The sequence below is a fragment of the Pungitius pungitius genome, chromosome 10 (assembly GCF_949316345.1).
Source record: "Pungitius pungitius chromosome 10, fPunPun2.1, whole genome shotgun sequence".
Classification (NCBI taxonomy): domain Eukaryota; kingdom Metazoa; phylum Chordata; class Actinopteri; order Perciformes; family Gasterosteidae; genus Pungitius; species Pungitius pungitius.
Window position 1 is genome coordinate 6,282,504 of NC_084909.1, and position 11,581 is coordinate 6,294,084.

Sequence of the window (11,581 nt, forward strand, 5' to 3'; positions counted from 1 at the left end):
TTCAAAAGGTGAAGCGCCCACGCACTCATTAAGGGCTCCAGGTGCACTTTCACACACCAGCAGCACCTTTGCTCACAGAGCCCTTTTCCTGCTCTCACGACATGCCTCAGAAAGGCACGCGGCGAACTAATGGGAGGGTTGTGGCGGACACCTGTGGAATCAGTTACACGCACACGGAACGCTTACGTTGGACAAAAATGAATACAAGGATCAGAAATGAAACACTCCCAAGTCGTGGAAAATATATTTATTTAAAGAGAAGGAGAAACACTTGACATGCGTTATTGTTTAGGCAACATAGTTGGACACGGCGGTGTTTTTTTTTTGCCAAGCACACAGCTGGATTCTGTGGGATTGCGTGGGTCCTTTGACATTCCTCTGCAGAAACCCTATCCTTCAACTGATTGAGAGGCATAACAGGCGCAGCTTTCTCCCTGTTCTGCCCGACCCGCGTGGAGTCTTAACAGAGCGTACGGACATTTAAAAAAAATAAAAAAAGAAAGAAGCAATTCTAGGGGACGTGATCCTTGACGGACTCAAGGATCATCACGGTCATTTTACAGCTGCCGACGAGACGCCGATATGATCGGAAAGAAGTTATATTATCCGAAATGTATTCTTTAAGATTTGTATTTAGAGTGCATGTTTAAACGTACTAAGTTTAATTACTTAATTTAAAACTGGCATTGCTTGAACTGGAATTGCAAACAGTGCAGTCAGTTATTATTTAACTTAGTTTGGAATAATTGGCAGCACTTCTTTTAGTTTTTCATAAATGATCTATGCTTAAACTTCTTGGACAAAGTACAAACTAAATACTCTTCATTTTCTGTTTGTCAAACTAGTGTTTAAAGTTGGTTTGTTGACTTTTCCATGCGTTTGTTTGACTGCTTTTAAAGTAAGTTTTTTCATACATACATTTTGTTTTCATTCTTTGCAAAGACGTTGATGGTTCACGTTGCATTATAACTAGCTTATGCAAGTGCACCACAACACACCTTGCATCATACTTATATGGCTTCCCTTTGCAGCTATATGCAAGTAACTTGCGTTAAGTGCGGCTCATTTACGCAGACTGATAAGGACCTTATTTGTCTACAGATAGCTTGACATCATCGTTGTATAAAACACAGTGGCCACTTTTATGTAACCCTGAATAACCTGAATGTAATTGAAAAACATCTGTTCTGCTACTATTAAATATACTTCGACGAAGATTATAATGTCCTTTTTTGATACTGGAATTAGGTCCCTTTCTTATATGATACAGAGGACAGAAAATGAGAAAACGTATTACAATATTGTCTGTTAAAACACCATCGTTAACTATAAATAATCTCAGTAATAAAGATAACGTATATTAAAAAAAAATCTTTTAACAAACAAAAGAAAGTCTACCATATAAAGGTGTATTAAATTGTAGAAGGTTGGAGTGCCTATGAACACTGTTTCATTGTTTCATTCCTACCTGGGCGTAACATCACTATCAAGGTTATCAAGATTAATTGTATGTAAACACATTTTGGCCTTCAAGATATACCAGGCAGTGCGTTTAAGGTCACAGGCTCATTCTGGTCAAAGTAACACCGGATGGCATTTGGCTTGTTTTCCTTAAAAGAACCCTTGCACCTTGTAGAATCACCGTGTGCACTGTGACATTACAATATGAGCAGCCTTGGATAATATTTTGAAAAAGTCTTACCCATCCAGAACCTTCCATGTTATCAGGTCTCTACAGATTTTCAGCAAGAAGAGAATGCCTCTTTCCACATCTGCAAATCAAGCAAAGTGGTTACTCTTACCTGCATCATCTTCGTAGATTAGCCTTTTGTGAAATACTCACTCCCTTTTCTCGTTAATGTCTGTAATCTAGCACCTGCGGGTAAAAACCTCGGGTATATCTGCCTCAACGGGATCTCCAATGTGTCCAGGGACTAGTCTTTCTTCGCCAGCATCAGCTGCTGGAGGTCTTTAGCTAACCTTGAAAGAGACAGTTGCTCACTACCAGGAACGACTCTGCGAGCTTCCTCCGTGGACGATGTGCTCGATGCTGCCTTCTCCCTTCCCTCTCACAATGCTGACTGGTCCACTGTGCTGGGGCCGAAGGCCGAAGGCGTCCTGTCTGACAGTCATCTGCAATCTTCCACACTAGCGATGCTGAGGGCCCAACTGCCGGTGCTTGCGGGTGAAATAATCTTATTTGCTCAACACTGGTATGGGCGGTGTGTGGACCACTGCCCTGGGACTACCCAAAAACTCCCTTTTCACAAGTAAATAAAGTACATACATTACCCCCCCTAAGAGGAGGAAAAAGTTGTGGACAGGACTTTCTGCTAAACCTCAGTTACAATATGCAGGCAATATGTCATCAAAAACTCATTTGAACTGCATTGTTCTGAACCAATGACGCACTGAACCTCATGTTACTTTACTACACAATTTTATTCAGTCTTTTACTTCTAATCAAAATATTCGCACAATCTAGTATTCTGTTTTCTGGCAACAAAAAGTGACGGATTCCCTTGAGTCTAACCCATGCTGCTTAGGTTTGTTGATACTGGTACTACGAAGGATTTACACACTGTGCTTCACATACAAAATTAAAATACACTTGACACTTGCAATCAAAATATCTTCAGAAAGAAAGAAAAACAAAGTAATTCCAGCTCTTCTGAGGTCCTGATTTAACTATTCTATGTGACAAAAACCAGGTTAAAAGACAAAAGAAAATGACCAGAAGGAAACTAACCCATATCAAAAAAATGTAATTAAAATCTTAAGAACTGACTTCAGATAACAAAAAAGAACAAAAAAACAATTTACTCTTTACCCGTGATACCATAGGCACAATACACAAACTTACAAAAGGAAAAATAGCTGGGTAGGGAAACATCTATCACAATGAGGTGAAGAGTATCATCTGAACTCATGTCTTGTGTTTACAGTCCTTCTTCCATAAACTTCTGAGATTTAGCTGCAGTAATGTCTGACTTTTGTGTTCCTCTAATGCTCTCAGATGACTGCCTCAAAGTAACCTGCGGCTTTTCCTGACAATTCCTTTCCTTTGCTCACCTCCTCGCCTCTCCTGCTAAGAACTGAAGCCTGTTGAATGGATACAGGATAGAACAAATAGTTATTCTGCACTTTCAAGGGCTCACTCTGTACTGTGCTACGGGGGTGGTGTGGAACTCAATGCTACTTACCAAAACACGAAATAATTAATATCGCCGCGAGCCATAGCCGCCACCGCCGCCGCCGCCAGAGCCATAGCCACCTGCAGTTAAAGATTGGTCAATGCGCAATGCGTTGGATATTCCTCAGGAGAAATGATGGCGTTATTTCCCTTGATGTTTTATTTTGGAGGGTAAAACTCACCACCATAGGGTCCTCCTCCGCCCGAGTTTCTGCCACCAAAGTTGTTTCCCTTCATGGGTCCATAGTTGCCAGACTGTTGTCCACCATAATTTCCAAAGTCATTGTAATTTCCACCTCCTCCATATCCTAAAGATGCAAATGTACATGTTTAACTCTTGATTTTAGGTGTCTGAGATTTTCATAATGGCTTACGTCTAGCACTTGTTTTAACAAACACAATTCTGGATTGAGTGACATTTTGGTTTTACCTCCGTCATTGCCTCCATAACCTCCATCACAGTTGCCACCAAATCCACCACCGTGGTTGCCATACCCTGGACCACCACCTCCATAGCCTCCTCGGCCACCTCCGTAACTTGGTCCTCCACCATAATTTCCTCCGGGACCTGCAACAGTGAACACAATACCAAACGTACAACTTAACTTTAGTTACAACAGTGAAAACAACCAGCTCGTGACTTTTGATTTTGCACGGGGTTCAAACCAGCGGCAATGATGACGAGCATCAAGGGTAACTATGGAAATAACCAACGTTCTTGCAGATGGTCCCGTTTATGGCCGTGAAACCGATGCATCGGTATTAAATTAACACCGTTTCATAAAACGTCTAAAGCTAAACACAGTTACTTTATGCAACACTTGTGTAAGCACTCACCATTGTCATAATCATCGCCATAACCACCACGTCCTCCACCGTAGTCATCTAAAAAACAAGGGTAAAACATATTAGGCTTGAAACCTTGTGAGGGATGACACCGTGTCCACAATAATGTCCCTCTTTGTTCTGGCCTTTCTGCCCATCCTAATGGGTCGATTTTCAGTGGCTTAGACGGGACAACAAAGCGCCTTGAGAGCGCTTGCATGTTAAAAATATGCAAACGTGGCAATTCACATGTGCATAGCAGCAATGTTAGAAAGAAAAATGTCTGTTACCACCAAGGTATTTTGAATGTCTGATCTGACGAGATCACAGAGGAAGTGAACACTTTTTGTATACTTAGTGTTTACCTTTTATCTGAACAGATCTCAATTGTGAAAATAGCAGAAATAAAACACAAAGCGGTCACAGTACGTTGAGGCAAACAGAGCTTATCCCCACCTAGCTCAAGATGAGGTTCCCATTTTACCAGACGGTTATTTACTTTGAACCAGAGATGTTTGCTGACAAAAAACAATAGGAAAAAAAAGAGATGCAAGCATTTTACTTTCATTACAATATCAGTGTGTTTGCTAAACATTCCAAATCCTACACCCCGTGTAGACATGAAAACCATCAGATGTTCCTACATTAGTATGTTGAAGTCTAGAAGCACCTTCCTCAAGGATGCAAATACTACTCACCTCGCCCGAAGTTGCCACCACCTCCGAAATTACTTCCTCTACCCATAAAGTTTCCAGAGCCTCCACTCCTTCCTGAAATGTACAGAGGTAACATTTTACAGGTTTTTAGATAAATTAACTGATTGCAAACAGTATATAGAAAATTCTTCAGTATTAGTAGTAGTATAACTTCACTCTACATTCAACGGCGTGCTTACCCCTGGTAGTGGACATCGCACTCATTTCCTGTTTTGAGAGCGCTTTTCTGACCTCACAATTGTGGAAGTTGATTGTGTGGAATTTCTGGGCTGCAAGGAATCAAAAAGAAACAAAAAAACCACTGACATACGATACTTAAAGTTTACCAACAGCCTTAACGTGGAGGTCTTAACACATACCAACAATCTTGTCTACAGTGTCATGGTCATCAAAGGAGACAAAGCAGAATCCTCGCTTCTTTCCAGTAGAGCGTTCCTCCATGATGTCAATACATTCAATCTTTCCATATTTCTCAAAATGCTCCCGAATGTGGAACTCCTCCGTGTCCTCCTTGATGCCACCGACAAAGATCTTTTTCACTGTCAGATGGGCGCCTGGTTTGTTGGAGTCCTGAAACAGAGCGGTTCAATGAGTTTGCGCGTGTGCGCACACACACACAGGTATCTGACTTCAGGGCTGGGTTTTGTTTACCTCTCTGGACACGGCCCGCTTTGGTTCTACCACCCGGCCATCTACTTTATGGGGCCTTGCTTGCATGGCTTCGTCGACTTCCTCCACACCGGCATACGTCACGAAGCCAAAGCCTCTTGATCGCTTGCTGTTGGGGTCCCTCATCACCTATGAGCAAAGAAACAATACACAATGCCAGTACAGTTCGAACGGACCGGGTATCTGGGGCCATTTGGTGACGGATTACAACAGGAATACGTACAACGCAGTCCGTCAGAGTTCCCCATTGTTCGAAATGGGCCCGTAAACTCTCCTCAGTGGTTTCAAAGCTCAGGCCTCCAATAAACAGCTTCCTGAGCTGCTCGGGCTCTTTAGCTTCACGGTCCTACAAAAAAAAAAAAAAAAAAACAGAACAAGAAAATAAAAATAATTTCAGGTGTGAATAGTGTTACGAGAAGTTTAGTTTAGGAAGCCTGGAGTATGGTTAGCGTTAAAAGGCACGATATATGCAAGTAACGTAACGTTACATTTGAGCGTTTATCGTTGTAGCCCATGACTAAGTTTACGTCAATGCCAACACCAGGCCGTAAAATAAACTCAGAGCATTAACACACATTCCTGAGGCTACAATAACCATATTAAATTAACGTTAAATGGAAAAAATGGCCAGACTGAATCCCGTAAAGCATTAACGTTACACAGCAGTAACTGTAGCTTTGACAGCTAAGGTTAGCGTTAGCTTAATTGCAGCAATGCTGCAGCTTGAGCATTGTGTAAATTACCAAACGCCACCAATTATCCATCTAACATTATTATAAAGACCAGTGTGGGTAAAGGCATCCGAACAACAATGCTCATTCAAGTGAAACAACCTTGAATGCACCACCTAGCGTCCCTGTCACATTGCGGTAATTCTACAACCATTAGCTTAGCTTAGCTTAGCTTAGCCGGAACGTTAGCTACTGTGTTGTGCTGAACCACAAAGCGACGTCAAAGCCGCTGAGAGGATACACATTACACCCGGTATTCCGTCAACAATGTTTCAGTTATTAATAGCTCTGCCGCATTCTAACAATTAACATTGTAACATTTACAAGCATCTCACCTCCATTTTGCAGATGTCCACAGCCCAGGATGTGAGTTGATCACGTGACTAGGAAATCGCTGTAGATGCTTCCAAGATTGTAATCATCAAACGTAAACTATAGCACATGAAAGATACTGTGGTTTTTACGTGAATCAAGCACTGCTAATGTATTCTTACGTTGTGCCTTTTTGCCCTCTGGATTTGTGCAATGAAATAAAATAGAGAAAATGTTATTTGCGTCATCTAGTGGTTAAACAGGCACACGTATCGACTGAAAGAAAATCATATTTATCCAAACCCAGACTTGTGAAGGCACACCTCAGTCCAACATGGCTTTGACACTGAATTTAAAGGAGACCTAAGTGCGTTCTCTTGATTTGATTTGTGAAATACAAACGCTGGGGCATTCTACAGAACAAAAGTTGCACAATTTGGTGCCGTTCGAGGCTCAATAATTACTACTGGGTGTGGATTTACTTTGACAGAAATTTAAAATGTCAATTTTAAAATGATTAAATGTTTGTGTTGGGTAACCGATTGTTGGCGATCATGCCTGAATAATATTAAAGACGCTAATAGAATTTTGGCTATAAAACAAACTTGATATCCTTACCACTTGGACAGAAAATGTGGCCAAATCAGAAGGCCTTATTGAGGATGAAAGAGTATATTCTTCAAAATCCCAAATGCATTTGAAATGTCCATTATTATGTTTTATTTAATATCATATTTGAGATGTGAAACTTTCATGTCTTACTAGGTTGAGTAAGACTAGCGCTCTTGCTGTGTCCATCTAGTTAAGTGCTTTGTGCTGGAGTTATTTTTTGGTTTGTAAGGAATATGCATATAAGGGATGTTCAACGTGAAAAAAATACAAGCCAAACTCTATTTTTTGACAAATGACCTCTCCAGAAGGCATGGCCTAAAAATAAACTAATGTTCTAAAGCTCTCCCATTTTAAAAATGTATCAAATTTAAAATCAATTGTATATGCAGTAAGCTCCCGCCAGTTGCAGAATTTGGGTATGAGACCCGCCTGGGACTGCTCTGTTTGTGGAGTATAATGAGCTGTATTTTCAGTTGCTGCTCTGACATGAGACAATAAGAAATTGAACCTTACACTGTGTTTATTTTTCTTTGAAATTATCCAATGTTCACCGGTGTGAGTTTTAAAACTAAACTGCTTGTCTTTACACTTATTCAATGTTGTAACTTTTACATCTGATCCCAAAACTTTGCAGATATAATATGCGTTCATTCCCATAATAGCAACACCTGGGTGAATGTTTCCTCTTTGTTCTAACAGAGCAATTGTTCTTTGTAACCAACCATTTTCAGGTCAAGGCAGCTATATTTGTGGTACAAATACAAATGAACAGGGGGGACGCAGAGTTGATGGTGCATTACATTCTTACATTCCAAATGTTTCTTCACAAGCTGAAAACACTCCACCCGACCTTCAAGGAGGTCCATGAGTGCTATTCAATTCTCCTTGTTTATCTTTGACCGTAGCCTAATCTCAAGCAGCACTCTCAATAGTTAACTTACATGAACACATTCCATAATAAAAAAAGTATACTGTAAATCGACACAATGTTAAACAAAGTGTTCCGGATATTCAAATTATTCAGCTGTTATCGTAGAGATGTAGAAACGTGTGATCTGTGTTTTCGGTTCAAGTCAGATCCCTCTGAAGAGAATACTTGATCGAACGGCCGTGATCTATGAGCCAAATGCTGTTAGCCTCGTTGAAGCTGACCAGCGTCCAAATATATGACTGTTTTATGGTTTAGACAATGTCTGTCATTGCCTTTTATTGTTGTGTGTGAGGAAAATAGTGCCCCAATAAAAAGGGTAATGTTTTCCTGACACTGTTAATGATGAGTATTTATGATCATTCCGTAGTTCAAATTCAAGACAGTCTGACACCTTTATTCTACTTTAGTTACTGTATCTTTGAAGAGATCATCGAGACTTTAGGCTCATAACACTGATGAATACTGCAGTAGAAATTTCTCTTTTTCTGCTATCTTTGACAAATATGAGTAAATCACAGTCAAATTGCAGGTCATACAGTCGATGTGTCCATAATCATACTCCTAGGAATTGGCAACATTATTCTGAGCATTTACAGTAGGTTGCTTTAATTAGGGAAAATTATTGAAGGCTCTAATACTAATAACACGTTCCAATGTTGTACATTTTTATTTATTTTTACATGAAAAAACACCTTTGTCTTTGAAAATTGATCCCAGTTGGACCATTTGAGGACGGTGATGACATTTCCAACACTAATGGGCTGTAAATTATCTGTTTGTTTGCAGTGGATGCATCTTCAGCAAGACCAATGGTGCACTGAGCATCTGAGGGCTGTGCGAGCTTCTGTTGTAGTGGAGCAGATGGTCGGAGTATATTCCAAATGGTTATTTATTTGATATGCTTGTATTGGAACAAGCAAGAGTTACAACCCAAACAAGCGTTTGATTTCATCACGCCACAAAAACTCTGCACACCGGACGCTCTCTGGTAACTAATCGGATGGCCACGATACTGTAGCTTTGGTAACGTCCACATGTTGTTTTGCAGTACACATCGCAATTTTGATATAACAATGGTTTCCATACTTCTTGAAAATGCTCAAGATGTTTTTGACAAAATGCAGCATGCAGTACAAAAGCTGCGTCCATGTTCATGTATCAGGAATTCATACATAGGTAACAATGTCACACTGACAGGGGTCATTCAGACTTCTTTATGAATACTTTTACTTTTGGTACTTATCAATATTTTTCTCGTGTACCTTTACGTGTTGGTGAAGGGCCTTATTTTTGTGCTACATTTTGTCCCTTAACATATGCCAGACCTGTGCCCACGAGGACCAAACACCCTCCGGGATAAATAATCCCACAATTTAAAGTCCCCCTGAGATTAGCAAGGGAGGAGCTGAGTGTAGCGAGTGATACTGTAACAGTATCAGCCTCTCACAGATGTAGTTTGATGGATGCCCTGTGCACACCTCTTCGCCCCAACCTCAGGGCAACTTGTTAGTTTGGTTGTTAATCACAGCCCACAGTCTCTCTGCCTACCTGCCCCAGTGACAAAAAGATACATCACAAGTCCCACACACTGCCACCTGCCAGGGATATTTCTCCTCTGTGCACGTGCGGGGGGGTGGGGGGGTGGGGGTGGGGGGGAGGGCTGCCTTGTCCTCTCATATGGCATTTTAAGAGACAGGTCTTAGTTTTCTTCTATGTGCCCCAGCTTCTAGAAAATGAAAGTCCAAATGCAATTAGCAGTTCACTTATTGAATAGAGTGAAAAACTGATGAAAGTAGTTAATGACACCAATAAAAAAGTCTTGGTTTGCTCTGATTTACCGCGTGCAATCTCAGTCTTGATTGTAATTTTTGTTCCGTGACAAATGACTGATGTAACGATCCCCTGAAATAGAGGGGGGTGGCAGCCTGCTGTGGACTAAAAGGCTGCACTTAGTACCACGATTAAATAATTAATACAGGTTGTATACCCATTTTACACCTCCAAATTATTGTTCGCCATATATCTGGGATGCGGCGGCCGAAGACTACCATGTCAGCAACAATTTCATGTACAGTAAATCTTTGTGAGGGAGGAGCCAGTGGCTGGAAATCACCTGTGAGGTGAGGGATGACATGATACACCCCCCCCCCCCCCCTTTTATTCTTATCAGTTGGTGATTGGGAAAACACGCACACACAGTTTTACCTTTGCAACAAGTTTGATTAGATTAATCGGATTAAGGCTGTGATTTCGCAATGTTGATTGAGGGAGTGATCCAACAGCAGGTGGCACCATGTCACAATGCTCCACCCAGGACAACGGTGTCGAGGATTCAAAGTAAAATGTCCGCTGGGTTCCAGTCCGTTCCGTCACAAACGTTCCTCTTTGGTGGGAAAAGGCAACATTGACATTTTGCCCAACTACAAGATATCTGTGCAAATTAGCATAAGAGCACCACAACACCCTGGAATGAGGCTTCATTGTGCCCTGATGCTCTTTGTCTCTTCAGCGTCCTCTAGATGGCACCATGCTCCATGAAAAGATTGGCCTTTTTAATTTTCAAATCATATCCCGGTGTAAGTGTTGAACAGTATGCCCTGATACTAAATTATTATGTTTCCCTTGTGTCACATGTCCGGCTACTTGATTATCTGCAATCATCTCAAAACCTTAATTGTATTTGTTTCCTTGATTAATGTAATTATGCTGAACACATTTTTATTATGCAAATAGTGTACTTTATTTGGGATGCTGTTGTGTTTACAGCATCGCTTTCAACATTTCGGGATAGTTGCAAGGGACAACGGTGTGTGACCTATAACCGGTGTCATTTATTCTGTCGTCTCCCAAGTCATTTGCGTTTACCTTCAGACGCCACTGTAATATTTTCAAGAGCGTAATGTCCGTCACGAACCCTCCCCCCCCCTCACTGTCTTTGGCGCCTGGGGTGTTAACGTTGACCTTGTCCTGAGAAAGCGTGCACTGGGCTGCATGACTCCATTGGGAAAGCTCGCCGGCCACAACCTGGGCTTTGGGTAGACGGACGTACGCAAATGGAAACTCTGAGGAAATGGAGATTCAGGACAGGGAAACCAGAGAGTCAATTTAGGCACTGTCTGCTACCTTTTCGCATGCAAGTACAAAGCCAACCTCACACGTCGGCGTTGACTAGAATCTCTCTCTGAGGAATTTGAGGAAAGAACAATTCCTAGCATCTGTTTCCTGTTCACTTGCATAGAGGAAACTGCGTGTAAATCACACCAAATATAAATAGAATCAGCATTCAATTTGCTGGAGCTAAAGGTGGTTACAGTGGCCTTGCATTTTGCTTCTTTCTGTGTGTCTGGAGTAGGAGTTTAAAACAAAAGGGGAAAATGTGTTTTTTACCACATAAGTTAACAACAACATATTTCTATGGGGACAAATCCCTTATGTAACTATGTCTATATTCTACTTTTGAAGATTCCCCTTTCTATAGTTGGACTACATAATTTACAACAGAAAGATTAAAACACGGTTTAGAGTTCAAACATATTATGTGGCTCTAAAATTCAAAACCAATTGTAAAAAATAACAGTGGGAAAATATCAGT

At 41.1% G+C, this 11,581-nt stretch overlaps 1 protein-coding gene across 2 annotated transcripts; it reads right to left on the bottom strand.

Annotated features, from left to right (window-relative positions):
• Positions 1-232: 232 nt before the first annotated feature.
• Positions 233-6,677, bottom strand: hnrnpa3 (heterogeneous nuclear ribonucleoprotein A3). Of its 2 annotated transcripts, none has more exons than XM_037488172.2 (11): positions 6,470-6,677; positions 5,627-5,749; positions 5,386-5,532; positions 5,094-5,304; positions 4,914-5,003; positions 4,717-4,788; positions 4,031-4,078; positions 3,624-3,761; positions 3,376-3,501; positions 3,204-3,274; positions 233-1,772 (listed from the first exon to the last, which is right to left on the bottom strand). In XM_037488172.2, the coding sequence occupies exons 1-10, from the start codon at positions 6,473-6,475 to the stop codon at positions 3,219-3,221; spliced, it is 1,017 nt and encodes a 338-aa protein (XP_037344069.1). In that variant the 5' UTR covers positions 6,476-6,677; the 3' UTR covers positions 233-1,772; positions 3,204-3,218. The 2 variants fall into 2 exon arrangements, with proteins under 2 accessions (XP_037344069.1, XP_037344067.1); XM_037488170.2 differs by having other exon boundaries at positions 233-3,102; positions 6,470-6,676.
• Between the last annotated feature and the right edge of the window lie 4,904 nt (positions 6,678-11,581).